We start from the raw sequence: 21,606 nt of genomic DNA, 5'->3' as shown, positions 1-21,606 counted from the left end.
CTGCAATTGCACTACTGGGTATTTACCTCAAAGATACAGATGTAGTGAAAAGAAGGGCCATCTGTACCCCAATGTTTATAGCAGCAATGGCCACGGTCGCCGAACTGTGGGAAGAACCAAGAAGCCCTTCAACGGATGAATGGATAAGGAAGATGTGGTCCATATACACTATGGAGTATTATGCCTCCATCAGAAAGGATGAATACCCAACTTTTGTATCAACATGGATGGGACTGGAAGAGATTATGCTGAGTGAAATAAGTCAAGCACAGAGAGTCAATTATCATATGGTTTCACTTTTTTGTGGAGCATAAGAAATAACACGGAGGACATGGAGAGATGGAGAGGAGAAGGGAGTTGAGGGAAACTGGAAGGGGAGATGAACCATGAGAGACTATGGACTCTGAAAGACAATCTGAGGGTTTTGAAGGGGCGGGGGATGGGAAGTTGGGTGAGCCAGGTGGTGGGTATTATGGAGGGCACGTATTGCATGGAGCACTGGGTGTGCTGCATACAGAATGAATTCTGGCACACTGAAAAGAAATTAAAAAAATAATTTTTTTTTTAAAAAAAGAATGGCAGTTATCAAAAAAATAGAAAACTAGCAGCTGGTTCTTTGAGGGAAAACAATTTTAAAAAAAGATAAACTTTGCATCAAGGGAGAGGAAACATAATTTAGCATTAGAAATCAGAGAAGACATCAACCGAAAGTTTTTTAAAATGACAACAGCCTCGCTGAGGTACAAATCACATACTATTCACCTACTTACGTAAAGCTGACAATTCATTAGTGTTTAGTATCTTGACAGAGCTGCAGAGCCACAGTCAGTTTTAGGACATTTTTATCACTCCAAAATAAACCTTAAACTCTGCCCAAAGTCCCCGTTTTCCTTCATGCCCTCCAGCCCTAGGCAACCATGAATCTACTTGCTATGTCTAAAGATTTGCTAAACATTTATCTTTTAATTAGAAAAGAACATGACTTGTAAGTTTCTAACAATACAACAGATGAGATACACAATTTTAGAAAGATACATATTAACAAAAATTACCCCAAACAACATGAATAACACAATGAGCCTATAAAAAAATTTAAAAGAAGCCAGATCCACTCCCCAAAATGTAACAAACTAGCATAATTCCTAGGTTATTTCAATGGTTTCAGGACACAGATCAAACCACATGCTTCCAAGTTCATTCCAGGCAGGCCGCATGATTCCAATTCAAAAACTGGACAAGGCTGTGGATAAAGGTAAACTTTGGGTCAATCTCAAGTATGAATTTAGGCATACAACTCTTCAATAAAATATTAGTAATTTGAAAGCAGCATAATATGTATGCCTCAGAAGCGCCCTGGACTGAGGAGGGCCTATTTCCATAATGCAAAGCTGGTTCAGCATTAGGAAATCTATTAATGCAAATCACGACATTAATAAACTAAAAGGGGAAAGTTGTATGATCAGCTTCACAGATGTTGAAAGACGATGATAAAATTTACATGCATTCTTGATTAAAATAAAAATCTTAGAGAGCCAGGCAAGCTGGAAGTGCCGTGAGTTATTAAGGGCACCTTTCTCGTAAGCTGACACAAACATGAGGCTAAATGGTGACTCCTTGGGTCAACTCCATTCACTTTGAACCAGCTTGAAAGTCAGCCAAAAAATGTGGTATTAAAAAGGTCTCTTTTATTAGTCAAACTTTTTCCCTCGTAAACCCTCATTGGGATTGGGAATAACAGATGACACAGGGTTTGGGCTGATCCAGATTTCCTTGGGAGAGTGACCTGTAAATTCTAACTTCTTCAGTCCCTGCTTTCTTGGACACTACAGATCGAGGTGGAAATGCTTTGTCTGCCTCATTCTCCCTTGCAGGAGTCCAACTGATCAGGAAAGCTCTGCATTGGCAGGCAAGACTTGGGCTTCTGGCTACAAACATGTTATAAAAATTATATTTTTATTATTATATGACATATAATAATATATAATATATAATAGAATAATAAAAATTAAATAAAAATATTATATGATATATAATAATATATAATATATGTGTTATATATTATATAAACATGTTATAAAATTATATTTTAGTATTATATATTATCATATTTTATTATATATTATATATAGTAATTTGATATTGATATATATTTGATATTGATATATATATTATATATATAAAAGCAATATATATATTATATATATACAAAAGCAATATATATATAGCGATACATATATTATATATATTTTATTATTATATTATTTAAAAAGGCTTCTTAGAGTCAGAGTAGAACCTGACCTTCTGGGATAGCAGTACACAGCTTGGAAGATGATGGGCAAGGGAAGCAGCTGGGCCTCCTGACAATGGAAAGATTCTCTCCCTTCCTTCTGCCATGTCTCCTCCCCTGTGTCTTTCTATGAAGTTCAATGGTCAGATTACAAGGCTACTTCACTGCAAGCTACTGAATGCCAACTGAAAACTGTATCAGTGTAAAAAGCCAAGAAAAAACACACAAGCTGTAAATACACATCATAAAGGGACAACACTCTTACTTTCACAGCTACAGGGCAGTCCATCTGGACAAAAAGAGATATCTTGGAAAAACTTTTAGAGTGAATAAAAAAGTTCTAGAAAACAAAAAAAAATTAATAGCATTTCTGCTTCTGGAAAGAGAGGTGAACCTTTTTCTATTCCTCTAAGTACAACTAGAAAAACCCTGGGTGTTGTATATCAAATGTGTATCAAAAGACTAGGAAGTATAAAGACAGACTGGTTAGAAACCTCAGGACCCAGGGAAGGGAAAAGCAATGAGTTTCCTGGGTTTTCTTTTTGCCTCATGGATCCTGTAGCTGGAGATGAAGATAGAGAGAACCCACCCCCAGCCACCCCCCAACTCCCACAATGTTGAGGGAGACCACATGGAGAGCTTGGGCTTCCACCTCGTCGGGCAATAGGAGGTGCCATCTCTCCTCCCTCAGGTTAAGTGGACAACACACAGCAATCATGAGGCCGCCTCCCCACCCCATGTCAATATAAGCCCCTGGGGATCAATGATGAGGCATTCTCACCCTTCCCAGGTACCAGTGGAGACCCGTGGAGGCTGGGGAAATGCCAACTCTTGTCCCCACCCAGGAGAAAACCATTAATAGGGTCTAGGGGTAGGTAAAGAATTCTTACACTTAACACCCAAAGCATGATCCATAAAAGCAAAAATTGATAAATTAGACTTCATCAAAATTAAAAACTTTTGCTGTGCCAAAGACCCCATGAAGAGGATGAAAAGGCAAACTCTAGACTGGGACAAACATTTGCAAAGTCCATCTTCAATGAAGGACTAGTATCTAGAATGTAAAGAAATCCCGAAACTCAACAGTATAAAAAATGGGCAAAAGATATGAGATGTGACCAGATACTACACTGAAGAAGATATACAGATGGCAATGAAACAAAGGAAAAGCTGTTTGCCACCATTACATCACTCCAAAGCATGAGAATGGCTCAAGTAAAAAAAAGTGACAACCTCCAATGCTGGTGAGGATGCAGAGAAACTGGAGCTCTCATACACTGCTGGTGGGAAGGTAAAATGATATTGACAATCCGGAAAACAGCATGGCAGGACTCAAAAAAATTAAACAGGTGTCTGCCATACAACCCAGGAATTGTTCTGGGCATTTATCACAAAGAAATAAATTATGTCCACACAAAACCTTTACGCCAATGTTCACAGCAGCTTTATTTATGATAGTCAGAAAATGGAATTATTGCAGACGTCCTCCCACAGGTAAATGTTTAACAATGGTTAAGCCAACTGTAGTATATCCCTACAGTGGAATCCTGCTACATGGAGGAAACAGGAAGAAACTCCAGGTATGCAGCAGTAAACTGACTGAATCTCCAGAGGATTATGCTGAGTGAAAAAAGCCAATTCCAAAAGGTTACATATTGTATGATTCCACTTAGGTAACACTTTGAAAATTTTAAAAAAAGTAATAGAAATGGAGTATTCTAAGGGACTAGTGGTTGCCCGTGGTTAAGAAGGGAGCGGGGGTGGAAGGGAAGTATGGTCATGAAAACAACATGAGGGACCTTTATGGTGGTAGGAATGTTCTGAATCTTGACTGTTAACAGTGTAAAATAACCCAGTAACATGCTAGCAATGGGGGAAACTGGGAAAAGCTACACAGATCTCTCCATATAATTTCTCACAACTGTTTCCAAACCCATGATTATCTCAAAATGAAAAGTTTAATTTAAAAAAAATCAATAGTTTTCCTATATTATAGCAATAAGCAATTATAAAAAATAATAAAGAAAAATACCCTTGACACTAGCATCAAAAACTACAAGCAAACGAGAAAAAAAGTTAATATAAAATGTTTAAGCCCTCTATGAAGGAAGTTTAAGACTTCCTTCAAGACATGAAGGACCTGAAGACAGGAGAGAAAGAATCCATTTCTGGATAAGAAGACTTGATTTTTACACAGATCTCAATTCTTTCCAAAGATACCTACCTATATGTTATTCTTCTTCTATGAAAAAAGCTCAGTCTCCCTGATGACCAGGGTATGCAAATTAAAATAATGAGATTTCATTCTTTGTCCTTCGGATGGGCAAACATTTTCAACATTGGTAGCATCTGATGCTGGCCTGGAGTGGGACATGCTTATTTTTGAATATAACCCTTTCTGGAAGGCAGGATCTATAAAAAATTTTCATGCATTCACCCTTTGGGCCATCAATCCAAATCTGAGAAAACGTCCTACCTAAATACACAAAGACTTGTCCCCAGATTTATTTGTAAGACAATGAGTTCCAGCATTATTTATGACATTAGGAGTTAGAGACCATGTAAGTGCCTTGCAGTTGGGGGCCTGTTAAATAATGTATACAAATTGCATCCATAGAATCTAATGCAGGAATCAAAAAGACAGACTAGATCTGAGGCTATTTCTCAATTTTACAAATAGAAATTTCCATAAAGGTACATGCTGACCTAAGGTATTAAAGAGGACTTTTTATACTTCTGTAGTTTTGAAATTTTTCAATGGACCTATTTCTTCGATAGTTTGAATCATCAAATAAATAAAATAGTTGTATTTCTGGAAAAATATAAAAGAAAGGAAGCAAAATAGACAATATAAAGCAGTATGAATACAAATAAAAGAAATAAGAACATAATGTTAGCATAGGTATTTTTAAGACAATTCAATGCATTTCTTCATATTAATAAATATGGAAAGGCCAATATAATGAAAAAATGTTAATAATACAGAATTGTCAAAAGCTTAGAAAGAAATAGAAAAAAGCTGGAAAAGAAAACTCAAATAACTATTTTATAAAATAGTGCTGGACTAGGGAATTACATATTTAGGTATCAATATCTATCAAGTAATGGAAAATTCCTTAGATTTCATTTATTCAACTAAATGGAATTGGTTGAACTTCATAAATGAAATTATGAAAATCTGAAATTGAAAAATTAAATTATGAAATTGCTATACTCAGGAAACAAAGTATGGAAGGGTAGGAGAGAAATGAAAACTATAAATTAATTGCATTTATGAATACAAAAAATCTTAAATATCAGCAGATAGAATCCAGTAATATTTTCAAAGATTATGGGGATTTCATTCAATTATGTTCCGTTGTTCCCTTAATCTTGAGAATCTATTAATATAATTTATCATACCAATGCATCAAAATAAAACTAAATAATCTTAACAGATGTCCAAAAAAACTTGTAAAACTTAACTTCTATTTTATTTTTAAAGGGCTCTTAGTAAAATATGAATAGAACATCATCACCTTACCATTACAAAATGGCTATTTGAAACCATCGTTTACCATCATATTTGAAGTAAATAATTATATTCAGCAACAGAAAGTAGATAATGAAACACCATTAATATCTAATGTTATTTTGATAATTTTAGACAAAATAATGAGATGGGATAACAAGTACAAACACTGGAAAGCAGAGACAATATTATAATTACTTTTCCTGACAGACTATAGATAAAAGACTTAATTGTACATTCAATGGCATATACTATTAAATATAAATAATAAAAAAATCACTGAAAGTCTTACATATCACTAGGGGCCTCTCACAATATAAAATAAAAATTTTTTAAAATGCACCCACCAGAGCAACAAGTTATTTAAAATATCTAGCACTAAACTTTAAAAGAAATATGTACGGTCCACATGTGTATTTTTTAAAACTGTAAAAACATAATGGTATTTATAGCAAAATAAATGCAAGATCTATGAAATACATAAATATTGAAAAATGAAGCCCTAAAATTCTGGGAGGGAAATGGGAAAACTTTGTATAATTTTGGAGGGGGAAATCTTTTCTGGGTAAAACATATAAACCAGAAATCATATAAATATGATTTATATACACATGAGTTAGGCAATTTGAGTTTATGAAATTTCCACACAAGAAAGAATACCAAAAAAAGTAAAAAAAATGAATGAAAAACTATGAAAAATATGTATCTGTCACACATATGACCGTGAGCAGATTCAACAACCTCACAGAGAAATAGACAACAAAAATGAACTGGCAATTAGCAAATAAAGAAATTACTTCCAAACAACGTACAAGATGCTTAACTTCACTTTTAATTAAAGAAATGCAAGTTACTATTAAGATCTTATACTTTTAGCAGATTGGCAAAGACCACATATAATTCTGATGACACACAGAAGTTTGCATGGGTCTGGATAATTGACGAGAGTCTGGCGTCCCATCTTTGGAAGTTAATTTAGGAATAACATTCTAAATTTAAAGTGCACTCTGATGTTTGACTGAAAGGACACTCTTAGTAATTTCTTCTCCAGGTCTCCAGGTATCTTCCTCTCTGGTTGGTCACTGTTCCCTTTACACCCAGATCAGTTCCCACAGCAGCAGCCTAGCTTTTCTATTTTTTGAATAATTAATGTGCACAGAGGGTAATCTTCTCTGCCATGTTTGTTTTAGCAGAACACTAGAAACATCCCTAACCTGTCCTTCATTAAGTGGGGTTAAATAAATTATCCTGCATCCATCCATCCAGTGGAATTCTCTGCTGCTCTCTATTTAACAGCTGGGCAGATCTCCAAGTGCTGTTCTGTTACATAAATGTCGCCAAGCTACACGGCTGGCTGACAAAAGCCACGTGAATAATGATGTATCGAATAGACTCCCCGTGTATGTAAAAATGATTATATGCAAAATAAACATACAAAATGTCTGTTTTCAAAAAATTCCTGGAAGGGGGTGGGAGTTTGGAATAGAAAAAAAAAAATATATATATATATATATATGACAGAATATGAGTTAATTTTTAATTATGCCTAGGAAAAAGAAAAACACACATACAGATATGGAAATGCAGTAGAAAACATAAAGGAAAGCAAAAACTGCACTGAAGGATTACAAGAACAATTTGGAGAAACTGAAACACAAACAATGCTCCTGAATGGGAAAACATGCTATTGTTAACCCATCAATTCTCTCCCAAGGCAATCTGTAATTTTAATGTGATTCCAGTTCAACTCTCAAATCTATTCCTTTTGAGTCTTGACCCCCCCCCCAATTTTAAAGTATTCTGGAAGACTAAGCTTCTAAGAATATTTTTAAAAAGTAGATTAAAGTTTGGAATGGGGGGGCGCCTGCATGGCTCAGTTGGTGAAACTTCTGAGATTCCTGGTTTCAGCTCAGGTCATGATCTTATGGTTATGGGATCAAGCCCCAAGTGGGGCTCTGTGCTCAGAGTGGAGTCTGCTTCAGATTCTCTCTCCCTCTCCCTCCAACTCACTCTCCCTCTCACTCAAATACATAAAATCTTTTAAAAAATATCTGGAATGGGGGTGTGGATAGGGCTTGTCCTACCAGTTGTAAAAAAAAAATATATATATATATATATATAATATAAAATACATATAAGTATGTATACATATAGACTCTCTTTATATATGAACACACACACACATGCACACACACACACACACACACACATATATATATATATATATATATATATAACATTTCCCCCTCCATACACACACACACACACACACAAAAGTTAAAGTAATTAAAGTAATACCGCTCTGGAATATAAAAAAACAAACCTAGAAGGGGGGAGAATGAAAAGTTCAGTCATAGGCAAATAGACATAAGCATCAGTCTCTATGTGTACATCAGTCTAGATGTACAGCTAGAGTAGATATTGGTTGTTTTTCAATCACCAAACATTTTTGCCTCCTCCTACCTCCACTCTTTCTAATAATACCTAACTTTGTTTTTGAGGATTACCTCTTGAATCACCTTGGACTCAGTATGGCGGGACAGTTAAGTAGATATGTGTCTTGCCCCGACCAATTAAATGCTCTCTCTCTGGGTTCTGACTCTAGAGCACATGAGCTGAGATTAAAAACCAATGGAATTGTCTGCTTCTGCTGAACAATACCCTGGGGAGTTGAGGGTTCCTGCAGCAGGCCCCCGCTCTGGCCCCCACTTCTGCGTCCACAGAAACCTCTTTGGAACCAGCCAGTTTCCAAGTCTAAGTTTTAGCCCTCTTGGTTTTCCTACAGAAACAACCATCTTTGCAATAAATGGCTATGGCTTTGTCAGTTTCTGTAGCTTTGCCATCAAAGGACTCTTAGAATTCAGGCGGCATTTCAAATCATCAGGGAAATATAAGGTTACTCAGGGGAATTGTTTCAGGAAAGCTAGTACTCATTTTGGGGAAGAGTTAAATTCTTTAAATGAATTCCAGAATATGAAAGAGTTAACTATATTTTTTAAAAAAGGGGGCAGTGACTTGATCTTGGAAAGCATGTCTTTTTACTGGTTCCAAGATAAGACCACAAAGGAAAACATTCATGGATTTAAATGCACTAAAACTAAAAGGCCAATAATAATCCAGGAAGTATATTTGACCAATACAAGCTGTAGGACTCAAAATCATAAAATGTAAAGATCTCTTAAAAGTCAGTAAGACAGTTAAATCAAAAAATGGGTAAAGGCCCCAGTCAATTCATAGAGGAAATATAACTATATTTCCTCTATGTTTTTCTATACACACACACACGTTGCATATATTTATATGCACATATAAATTTATGTATGTATAATTATTATATAAATGAATTACATAATTGCATTTATAATGAGTTCTTACAAATCATTAAGATAAATACCCCTAAAAATGGGTAAAGGTTTTAATCAACTCACTGAGGGAGAAATATAAAGGGTACTTACACTCACATCCATATATTATTACCTAAATATGTATACATGAAGGTACATATATAAACTTATGTAATGCAATTATAAATAATTGGTAATATTCAAGGAAGTTCAAATTAAAGCAATGATGTCATTTTCTACCTTTCAAATTCTCATAAACTTTTAAAAGTAAGAATTTGCAGTGCTGGCAAAGGGTGTAGCAAGAACATCATTCTCATCTATTGGGATTATAAATTGGTAAACTCTTTTAGAAGGCAGTATGTATCATTCTCATCTGAGAACATCATTCTCATCTATTGGGATTATAAATTGGTAAACTCTTTTAGAAGGCAATATGTATCAAGTGCTTTAAAGCAAGTCCACTTTTAGGAGCTGTAAAAATATTTTGTGTAGGGATGGTGGCAACCTTCATCCATGCAAAAAGCAGAAACTGGTTAAATAAATAATGCTATTTTCATCCATACAGAGCAGCCACTACAAATAAAGTTGTAGAAAAGAATTTAAAGCATTATTATAATATAATAATTATATTATATTTAAAATATATATAATTATATAATATATTATATTATAAATAATGTTCACAACCAATAAAAAATTAAACCACAAAGCTTCATGGAGAGTACAGTACATTTAAATGCATGTTAAATACACACACATTATGTATGCACACACATACATACACAGCTATTATGCACAGAAAATACAGGAAGGACATAATAAACATAATAATAAAGTGCATTTTGCTTTTCGAATTTTCTGTAGTAATTACATATTTTTTGTAACAGGAAAGGAATATACTTTTGTGCATTTTATGAATCCTATCTTATTAAGTATCTTAGGAAAAGCTCAGGCAGGTAATATCCACCCTTAATAGGAAACAGTAAAGCTAAGACAGGGAAGGTGATTTGTTCTAAGTCATTAACTATTGGGATATAAAGCCATGACTTTGATTCTGATTCGCGGAGTCCATATCCCCTACTCTCTCTACTATTCACGCTACACTTCAGCAAGTGACCACACTGATCTCGCTCAGAAATTACTGGCCAAGTATGAGCCTGGGGGTCAGAGGGGGAAATGGCCAGTCCCTTGCTAGTTGCCAGATGTTAGGATATTCACAGCACCTAGTCTTTAGGAATAAAGAGGCTGGCTCAGTTACGGATACAAGTTGGCAAGTCATCTTTTCCGAGGGTGGTGGGGCTCCAGGTTGTATCAATTCTTAGCGGTCGCGAGAAATACTGCAGTCCACCAAGGATACTCTGTACATCATATCCGAATGAAATCCGATCAGTGTGGTCTAGGCAGAAAGCAGCAAGCTGAAGCTCTCACAGTTAGTTTTTGGAACTCAGTAGGTGCCTCTGCTTTGAAACTGTGCCAAGGGTCCCTAGTCCTTCTAGCCTGGGTAGATAAAAACTGGAGAGAGCAGCAGGCTTCCCAACAGCTGCTCCTCTGAATCCAAATGGCATGGCCAGAAGAAAAAAAGCATGGCTCTGCTACGGAGAAGCTTCGGGTAATTCAGGATAGCCCTAACCTCTCAGAAGTAACAGCCCCAGGCCCAGCAAGTGCACAGGCAGCTGCGGAAGAGAATGGCTCTAAAAGGTAACTGCGTAGTCTCTGAGATAAATCGACAAGTATCAGTGTCTCGCATCTAGAACCCATGGTCCTATCGGGAGTCAAACTATATAGACCCCCCCCCCCCCCCGCCCCCTTACCAAATGTGATTGCCCCACCCGGAAGCACACATCTCAGTCCCAGGAGCTAAGTCATGATATGGAATGAAGCTTCTATCCCACAAAGCACTTATTGATCCCCTACAAAGTACACAGCACACTGTCTACCATTTTCCTAGATCTAAAAGATAATCCACTTTTTGAATTGAAAAAAAAAAAAAAAAGAAGTGAAGTAAATTGTTTTGATGCACCCATTATCAAGCTCATATGTATCACGGCACTTACAATCAAGTTACACAATTGATTTTTAAAAATTCAGTGGGGACAAAAATCAATGCAACAAATGCCAAAATATAATCTTTGCTAAAGACATTTGCTCTAAAAGCACTACGCCGTGATCCGGAGAAATACACTTTTAGTAACTGACTTACAAGTAGACTGAGTTTTAATTTGAGATAATGTTTAGAAATGAACCAACTTAACTTAAATTCCCTATACAATTATAAAACATCAGACTAAATCCAAGGATATAATAAAATTTATTTTTTAAAATTACTTTCAGGCAAAATCAAAGCCTTTGACCTTTTTCAAAAGGTTTGCATTTCATTACTTACCAACTGACAGCCTTCTAGGGAGTTCACTAGCTGAGCATTCTGACAGGAGAGAATTGAACCAGCCAAATTCAGCATCACGCACACTGCAGAGAGCAGCATGAAAAAGGTTATCTGGAAACAAACCAAACAAAAAATGGATTATTCACTTGGAGAAGTTCGAAGGAAAAGTGATTTGGCTTTTTTAAAAAAAGCCTTCAGTTTATCAAATAATTATAAAAGTAACAGTTGTATTTCTTTTTTTAAAGGACAGTATCTTTTCTCAAAATTTGAATTACATTGTGAAATATTTTAGAGGCTCAACTTGAGAATACTATACATAATATAAGCTCAGAATAGTTTTATATTGTCTCAAAAATAGTACATTAGAAATGACTAAAGAAAACCAACAGAAAGTAGTTTATTTATTAGAAGGCCTTTATATTTATTTTTTTAATGGAAAATTTCCTACCTATTTAAAATCAGAGAAGACAGTTTAATGAAGTCCCCCTCCCCCACATACCTATCACCGAGACCCAACAACTAACTAACTCATGGTCTGTTGTGTTTCATTTATACCTTCTCCACTCTAGAATGCTTTGCAGTAAATATCAGACATGATATAATTTCATCCTTTCAGTGTATGTTTCTAAAATAAGACTGTTTTTGAAAACACAACCAACATAATGTCATCACCTCTAGAGGTGATGTCAAATGTTCAGAGTTCACATTTCCTTAATTAGCTCAAAAAATTTTTTTAAATCAGTTTACACAGGATATGAAGGAGTTAGTTCTATACAGAATAACTAATTGTTTCACATCTTGGATATTTTTTAGTTGATGGGTTTTCCCATCCATTGTATTTTTTCTTCTATGAAATTTATTGAAGAGACCTGTTACTTTGTTCTTTAGAGTTTTCTGTAGTCTGAACTTTGCTGTCTCCTCCTATTAGCTAACATTTCCCCATTCTCTGGATTTCTTGTAATTTGGTGGTTAGACATAGAAGTTTGATCAAATTGAGACTAATAGAAGGCAAATAATGTCTATGATGTTGGCAGCCGTTTTTAATGATTGTTTAGACCATTAATTTGTTAGGGTTTCCAAAACAGTGCTAGTATAACATGATCATTTCATAGTTCTTTATTCCCAGGGATCAGTATATAGAACACTATTCCTCATCAACTTTTTAAAAAATTTAAATCCAATTAATTAGCATACAATGCATTATTTGTTTCAGGGGTACAGGTCTGTGATTCTTCAGTCTTATATAATACCCAGTGCTCATTACAACACATACCCTCCCCAATGTCCATCATCCTGTTGCCCCAACCCCCCATCCCCTTTCCCTCCAGCAACCCTCAGTTTGTTTCCTAAGGTTAAGAGTCTCTTATAGTTTGTCTCCCTCTCTGGTTTTGTCTTGTTTCATTTTTAACTCTCTCTCTTCCTCCATGGTCCTCTGCCTTCATCAACTGTTTTTTCACCCTACGATACAGTTCATATAGGAAAACCAGAATATATGTTTGATTCTTCACTTATTTTCCAGATTCAAAATAATTAGTTGATATGGTGCTAGATTTACCAAATAAACTCAGGCCTATATGGTTAGTTAATAATCTTGCTGTACCTTTATAAATAGTCAAGCTAAATCTAATGAGAGAAAACTTTTCTTTTTAAAAAAAGATTTTATCTATTCATTTAAGAGAGAGACAGAGAGAACACAAGCAGGGGGAGAGGCAGAGGAAGAGGGAGAAGCAGACTTCCCACTGAGCTGGGAGCTGGACATGGCTCAGTCCCAGAACCTGGACATCAGGACCTGAGCCAGTGGCAAATGCTTAACCATCTGAGCCACCAAGGCACCTCGAAACAAAACTTTTCTTGTGATCAAGAATAATCTTTAAGATAATATAATCAAGAGGGGAGAGAGTATCACAAAACTTGTTAAAAACTTTCAAATAGGAAAAAAAAAATACTGGATATCCTTTCTAGTGTACCCTTTTGAGTTATTAGTGCCTTTCATTGTCTTTAAGCTATTTGACAACTCTGTACAGTGTAGAATAATCCTAGTAATGTAAATTATTTTTTAAGATTTTATTTATTTATTTTGGTGAGCGAGAGAGAGCACAAGCAGGAGGAACAGAAGGCAGAGGCAGACGGAGAAACGGAATTCCCGCTGAACAAGGAACCCAATGCAGGATCAATCCCAGGACCCTGGGATCAGGATCTGAGCCGAAGACAGATGCCTCACCAACTAAGCCACCAGGCACCCCTGTAAATTATTTTTGATAATGGAAATGGAAATGAATTTTGTCTGGTGGAAGGCAATGACTGCCACCCATGGATGCTGACCATTTTTATATTTATTTATAAGTTTATTTCAGCATTTTGGATGGCCTATGTGTGTACATTGCTTGAATTCTCCTTTGAACTAGTTGTAGCATTTTACTGGTTCCCTCATTAAATGAGTCAAATATAATCCTTAACACATGTTTATTAAAAAAAAAAATTAGTTGGGTCCCTAGCATCCTCCAAAAGTACTGTTTGGGATGGGTGTGTGTGTGTGTGTGTGTGTGTGTGTGTGTGTGTTTGACTCATTATGAGCCACAAACTTAAACAAATTTCATGTGTTTCAGTCACCAGAGTCATTAGCAAAAGAGCGTCAATTCAAGTTGACCCAACTCTAGTAGACTTTGAAAGCTTTCTTGCTTTCTAATATGACAAGATTTTCCAAGATCATCACACACATCCGCTAGTCCAGTCCTGGAACTAGCTTTTTCTCCAGTATAGCCTGGTTCCTTTCAACGAGAATGGTATTTAAATACCATACTTTTCAGGCCAAATGTGCCGTTGCTACTTGGTCACTGTTTTCAATTATTTTCAGTTGTTAGATACAATATATCATAACATACTGATGTCTCTGATTCAAATTCAAAAGTATAGGGTTTTTACTTAATCACATCAAACTTATATCTTTATTTCTTTCCAACCATGCCAGAAACCTTATTTCTCATTTCAAGTATCCATTTGATTTAATCTCACGATACCCACACAACAGTCTCCAAATGACAATACTAATATTAGCACCAAAAACATGATCCTTGAAAACAGTTAAAGATTTTTGTATTTCTTTCTATCCTTAGAGTACATTCAACCAAGAAAAAGTGGTCAAATTACTGTGTTTTAGAGTGACCAACCTTTCTTTATGTGTGGTTACGCTACTTACTGTGAACCCAGATTCATTTGTTTTATTTTTTTTGTTTGTTTATTTTTTATTGTTAAGGATATTTTTAAAACTTAGCTTTGTTTGGAATCATGCCTATAGCCACACCTTTACTTTTTTTCTAGGCATACATCTTAGATTACATATATAGGATACACACACATATACATATAAAAATGTATATATATGTGTGTATATATAGACACACATATATACATATACATACATATATATGTGTGTGTGTGTGTGTGCGCGTGTGTGTATATATATATATATATATATATATTTCCCCCCCATCATGTTCTTCTTTCTCTCTCAAGTTGAGTACTTTTGGTCTTGAAGCTTTTGGTGGAAAGACCACATTTAAACTCTTTTCTCTCATCTTGTCCTTTAAAAAACATTGGACATCCAACCCCTAATTAAACCTTTATCTTAAACCACTGTAATACATTCATATATTTTGACAATGGAGGGACAGCTATACCATGGATCTGATCCTTGCCCCAAGACTGTGGCTTAATTTGCCTTTGTCTCTCTATTTTATTTTTCACTGGTTGGGGGTTCAGAAGCACTTGCATATCCATACACTTCTAGATTCTCTCTATTCTCTCCATCCCTAAACACTTACCAGCCAAACTTTTCCAATTTTGCCTCTTTCCTGAAATTTTTGCTAGACGCAGCCACAGGCACCAATATTCACGCTACCAGTGTTCTGTTTCCTAACTTTAGAGTTACAGGTTCATTAGGTGTTGATACATTTCTTCAAGTTACCACAAAAGTCACTTCTACCAAATGCCTTTCCATTGCATAACACATATGGTCATCTTTGCAACCTCCTCTGTATCAGGGTAGGACTTCTGGATCAATTTCTGGACCAATGAGGACAGGGGAAGTTAAAAATAACTCTAAAATCTCAGAGGTCTAACACAACAGAAGTGTATTTTTTCTTCTGTTACAGGGCCAAAATAAGTCAAGTAGGTTTTGCCCTAGGTTCACTTGGACACTCAAGCCAATGAAGGCTTCACTTCAGTGATGTTCCTATAATCATTTCAGCCATGGAACTTAAAACTCCCACTGGAGATGTCGCATGCAATATCTGTTCACGTTTCATTGGCCAAAGAAGGCACATGGCCACACTTAGCATCCAAAGGGATGGAGAAGTACAGTCTTACCAAATGTCCTGAAGAGAAAGAACCTGATGATTTGTGAGCATCCCTAATAACCACAACATCCATATGTGGCTCTTCAATCTCCTCTGTGCAACCTTACCTAAGAACATGACCCATGGCTCCATTTATGTTAGTGACTCTTATTTTTGTCTCCCTCCTAGACCTATTCTACCATCTACGAACAACTGTCTGCTTAACATTTCCACCTGGACATCTCAGAGGCTCCTCAAACTCACTTAGCATAGAAGATCAAAATCAGGAAAATCCTCCTTACATGTTGTCCACTCCTGGTATCACCATCCTCCTTAATTTCCCACATTAGGGGTATGAGGTGTTTTCGACTCACACTTGCTTACTCTGACTGCACCTAATAAATCAGCAAGTTCTGTTAATTCTATTTAAGAAATCATGCCATCCCCACTGGTACCACTCTCTAGTATCAATGATCATCACCCGAGACTCTGTGGATGGCTTTCCTTTGTTCTTCCTGCCTCCAGTCTTAACTTCCTTGACTCTGGGGCCAGAATAATCTTACTAAGGTATAAATGGATTATCGAGAGCAGGGATCTCTGTTTTATTCAATGATGACCACGAAAGCCTAGCTAGACAATTGATCCATATTTGCTGAATGAGTGAATGAATGAATGAATGAATGAAAGATACCACTCCTCTGCTCAAAACCCTTGAGTAGTATCTCCTTGTCTTAATAAAACTCCTTGGTTTGAATTTCTAAGGCCCAACAAACCTTGTACATGGCTGACCTGGCTGGTCTTTGCCCATTTCCTCAGCCTATCTCCAGCTGCTCCTGCCATTCCCTCTACCATCCAGCCGTAGTGAGTATCTTAATTCCTGGAGTTCAAGTTTCTGTTCATGTTATTTTTCTTTCCCCAAACACGCTGCTTTACCCTCTTGGTTCCTTCACCTGATTCTTGTTCATCCCTAAGCCATCACTTGATATTGACCTCTTCTGAGAGGCCTTTATTGATCTCTGTAGATGAAGCTGGATTCTCTGCTGTAGAAGCAGAGATCATGTGTATCTCGCCACCACTGCATTCTCAGCAACTAGGCCACAGGAGGTATTGAAAGAAATGTTTACTGAATGAACATGAGGTTGTGGGGAGAAATCCATAAGCAGCAGCTGCACAATGATCAAAATGGAAATGAGTATCTGCAAGAAGCAAGACGGAGGAGGAAACAATGTCACTGAAGATCAGCTTGACAGTTCATCAAACACTCCCTGCATATGTGCCAAGCAGAGGACAAGACAACTGGATGTCAGCTCTTATTAATAGGACTATGCAAATAGGGACTAATGGACCATTCATTCATTAACTCATTCAGCATATCTGAGTCTCTACCAGGAGCCAGATGCTATAAAAAGTGGTGTGGATGCCAACATGGATAGATGCAGACTCTCCTCTCTGGTCAAGGTCCAGTAAAATCACCCAGACACTACTTTGACTGCCCACAATCTGGTGTATTTTAGGGAACGACCTTGACCTGGGAAAGGTCCTTTGTCTTTATATCTTCAGAGGTCAGTACTGCTGCAGTTGTTCTCCAAGACCCAATTCCAAATGTTAGTATGGAACCAAATTAGTTTGGGGACATGGACATCAAGATACAATTCTAGTTCATAGAAAACCCTTCTACTTAGATTTCCAAAACTTTCAGCTCAATTCCAAATAAGTAATGAACACACATTCTTAGTGACTACAGAGCTATTGATACTTTGGGGCAGAATAATTTAAATTCCACTTTGATTCCATGAACTTTGGCCCTAGAATAGGGAAAAACTATTTTGAATATCAGAGACCAAAACAGAAAAATTCGGTTTCTAACCATGGATCTGAGTACTCAGGCAGATTATCAGTCTAACAATGAAAAATTTTTGAAACCATAAAAGCTAATTAGTCCTTTAAAGTGTATCTTATGAAACAAAATGCATCACATATTAGTAAATGAGATAGGTGAAGGGGTCTGAGGATATAATGGGCTAAATGCAGATGCAGGGCAACCCAGGGGGAAAAAAATCTGACAAATGATGGTTACAGTTGCCATAAACTCAGTAATTTCTCATAGGAATTGGAGCTTAGGAGTCTGTGTGGCCTCCACACATTTCAAACACAGCTGATCACATTTAACTATATTATCTCCTATATAACAGCAAGAAACAATGACACATTTGTTACTTTTTTTAAAATGCCTAAAATGAGAACCTAAGTTGTCAAATAAGTCTTGGAGTGTACTTGTGTAGGCCTGCTATTTCCCAATGAGAAAAAAAGAAAAGCTCACAAAAGGTACAAAATGAGATAACTATCATGAAAAGAAAAAAGATTCACCAATAAACAGTCACTGTGCTGTTCGGTTCCCATGAAAGGTCAGCTTTTCCCTCTACGTTTCACTTCCAGCTCATCTTCAGAAATTAGGCTGTTTTGCAGCCTCCAAGTTGTGTCATTATACTACCTCTAGACGGTTTGTATGTCCTTTCTTTATATGGCATAACACTTAAACCTTCTCAAATCTGTTTCTTCCCATATAAAACAAAACAAATAAAATAGACTTACTAATGTGTATGGAAGCTTAGTATATCCCTGCTGACTACACTTAGGGGTCGACAATTTATAACCAGAGAACAGGACTCTGATATTCAGAGTATCCCAAGGTTGGGTAAGAAAACTTTGTTAATCCTTCAGAAAATAAATGAAGGGCGCCTGGGTGGCTCAGTGGGTTAAGCCTCTGCCTTCTACTCAGGTCATGATCTCAGGGTCCTGGGATCCAGCCCAGCATCAGGCTCTCTGCTTGGCGTGGAGCCTGCTTCCCCCTCCCCCTCTGCCTACTTGTGATCTCGCTCTGTCAAATAAATAAATAAAATCTTTAAAAAAGAAAAGAAAAGAAAAGAAAAACACGTTCTAGAAAATACAAGTGACCAAAAGTAATTTGAAGAGAAAATCTGAACATCCCATTATTGAAATAAAATTAGGAAATAAAAATCTACCTACCAAAAACACAAGGCCCAGAACCTTTTACAGATGGATTTCTTCAAAACTTTCAAAAACATGTAATCCTGTAACATGACAAAAGAAGAGCAGCCCAACTCATTTACAGGAATAGAACAATGTTTTCTATTTCTTGGGCAATTCAGTCGTAAAGCCATGAAGTGGAACAGAGCAAGATATATGTGGGGGAGGAGTAAAAGGCAAGGGCCCCAGGAGGGAGCTGGAGCCCAAGAATTGAGAGGTGGGTGTATGCCCAGAGAAAGGCAGTTCCTGTGGGATGTGAGCTCAGCACAGGGGAGCTGAAGGCATCCCCCATGTGGGAAGGGGTAGCAGCCACAATAGGAGACTGGTTACTTATGGGGGCATTGGTCAAATCAACATTGGAAGGATAATAGAATCTGAGTTACTCCTTGTTGGAGAGAAGATAGGTACAAATATGGGGGCGGGGACTAGAAGAACACTATAGTGTTAGAATGGATATGATGTTATCAATGTAATCCCAAGTTTTCAGTAGATAATAGATCTGGAAAGTAAAGAAGTGCTCAGAATGATGGGGGCACACTGAAGACACACAAGTCAGCTTAAAAAGTTTCTCACTGGCCAAATCAGAGATGATTTGAGTATCAAAAGACATAATGATAGTAAGAGATTATAACTCATGTGTCTACGCTGATAGAAACAGACAACGAATAAATTGAAAATTTGGTGAGGACTATTTACAAAGTCTCAAAGTATTTCCCCACATAACTTACTCATTTATTACAAAGGAGCATAGATAATTTTAGAGGAGGGGAAACAAAACAAAACAAAACAAACCAAAGCCTTCTTTAATCAAAGTGATCAAAATTACCAAACAACAGGACAAATTGAAATTTTGTGCCACTAATAGGATCCAAGAAGAAAAACACAGTATCACTTCTATGGTATTCCTGCCGAAGATGCATTACTTGAATCTGATCATAAAGCAACAGCAGACAAATTTCAACTGCAGATGTTCTACGAAATAAAAACCCGTAGTCCTCAAGTGTCAAGATCATTAAAGTCAAAGAAGGACTGAGGAACTGTTTGCAGACTGAAGGAGACTAAAGAAACATGATAACTAATGTGCTCAAATAGCTGGTGGGGGAGGGGATAAAAATTCCTTGCACTGTGCTTACAACTCTTCTGTAGGTATGGGTATAAATAAAAAAAAAAGTGTAATCGCAAAGCCAATAATGCAATACAACATAGGAAAACTATAAGCTAATTCCCCTTATGATCCAAAACATATAACTTATAAGTTTTTAGCAAATTAAAAAAAACAATTGTTTTAAAATGTATCATCCACAAGAAGGATTTGTCCCAGGATTGTTAGGTATCAGAAAAACCTATCAGTGTTACTATGCTAAACTACGTTAAAAAATATACTGAAATTGCAGAGTAAAAACAAAAATTTAATCATCTAGCAGATTAATAAAGAATATGATACAACTTAAAAAAAACTATTCATAATTTTTCCAAACATCTCTAAGCAAGCTAGAACAGGCGGGATATTTCAAAATACAAATAAGGATATTTAAGAGAAAGAAAACTGAAACCAAACATAGTTGATACAATATCTTAAAAATGATTTTTTTTTTAAATCAGGAACAAGGAATCAGGAACATCCTTGAGTCCTGCTGTTGCCACTTCTTTTCAGGAATGTATTGCAGTTCCAAGCCAGTGCAAAGAAGTCAAGACCAAAATAAAAGCTGTAAGAATTGAAAAGGAGAAAAAACCCTTACATTATGATGCTATAGAATTAAAATGGCATGGTGTTGGCAAAGGGATAGGAAATCATATAAATCAATTTAGTCCCCGCCAAAATTTGTATGTATGTGAGATATTGTTTATAATAGAGAGCATATTATATAAATCAGTGTGGATAAACTATGAGAAGTTGGTGCTAGGCAATCCATATAGAAAAAAATGAATATTATATCCATACCTCATATCATATGCAAAAATAGATTAAAAACATAAATGTGAAAGTCAAACATTTTTAACACTTACTAGGATTAGGGAGACTTTTTTCGAAAGCCCTACACAAAAAATATAGCTCTTAAAAATAAAACATTGATGATTTCGACACATTAAAACTAAGTCATCTGTATGACCAAAAAAAAAAAAAAAAGTGAAATGTGACAAGACGTTTGCCTTAGATATAAAAGACAATGGATTAATATGCAGAACATATAAAGAAATCAAACAAATCAATCAAAAAATAGAAAAAGTCTAACAGATATAAAACTTGATGGCAAAATAATGTCACTAGTAAACTAGAGATGCACGTTAATACTATAGCAAATCATCACTACATACCCACAGTAGGGCTGGAAGGGGTAATTTTCGTAAGGGCGGGTCAGTAAAAAAGATCTCTACAATGTTGGCAAATTGTCATTTAACATAAGCTCCAGAGCAAGCTGGCAGTGCCCCATGATTGTTCTATTTATTTCTGACTAGAGAAACTCCCATGTGCCTAAGGAAGTGCTATACACTGCAGGCAAATTGCAAAAAACTGGAAAGGACCTGTCCAACCATTAGGAAATGGATAAACAAACTGTTAATTTTTCTCCACATAAAGGAACAACTATAAAGAATAAATCAGACCTTTGTGGCTGAACAAGGTGAGTTAAAACAGCAAGTTGCAAGAGTAGTATAATACGCACTATGTAAGTCATAGAAGCTCACAAAATACATATTGT

At 36.2% G+C, this 21,606-nt stretch overlaps 1 protein-coding gene across 4 annotated transcripts in view; it reads right to left on the bottom strand.

Annotated features, from left to right (window-relative positions):
- FAM189A1 (family with sequence similarity 189 member A1) overlaps nt 1–21,606 on the bottom strand; it is a 501,535-nt gene that overhangs the window by 117,587 nt on the left and 362,342 nt on the right. For 3 of the 4 annotated variants that reach the window (XM_046009853.1, XM_046009854.1, XM_046009855.1), the window contains exon 3: nt 11,526–11,636. In XM_046009853.1, coding sequence (XP_045865809.1) covers nt 11,526–11,636 — 111 coding nt within the window. Of the gene's footprint in view, nt 1–11,525; nt 11,637–18,886; nt 18,921–21,606 lie in introns of those variants that run through there. The other variant, XM_046009857.1, reaches the window with a different exon arrangement.

This window comes from Meles meles, chromosome 6 (assembly GCF_922984935.1).
Source record: "Meles meles chromosome 6, mMelMel3.1 paternal haplotype, whole genome shotgun sequence".
NCBI lineage: Eukaryota > Metazoa > Chordata > Mammalia > Carnivora > Mustelidae > Meles > Meles meles.
Note: the sequence above shows the minus strand (reverse complement) of the source record. Positions and strands in the feature narration are given on the sequence as shown.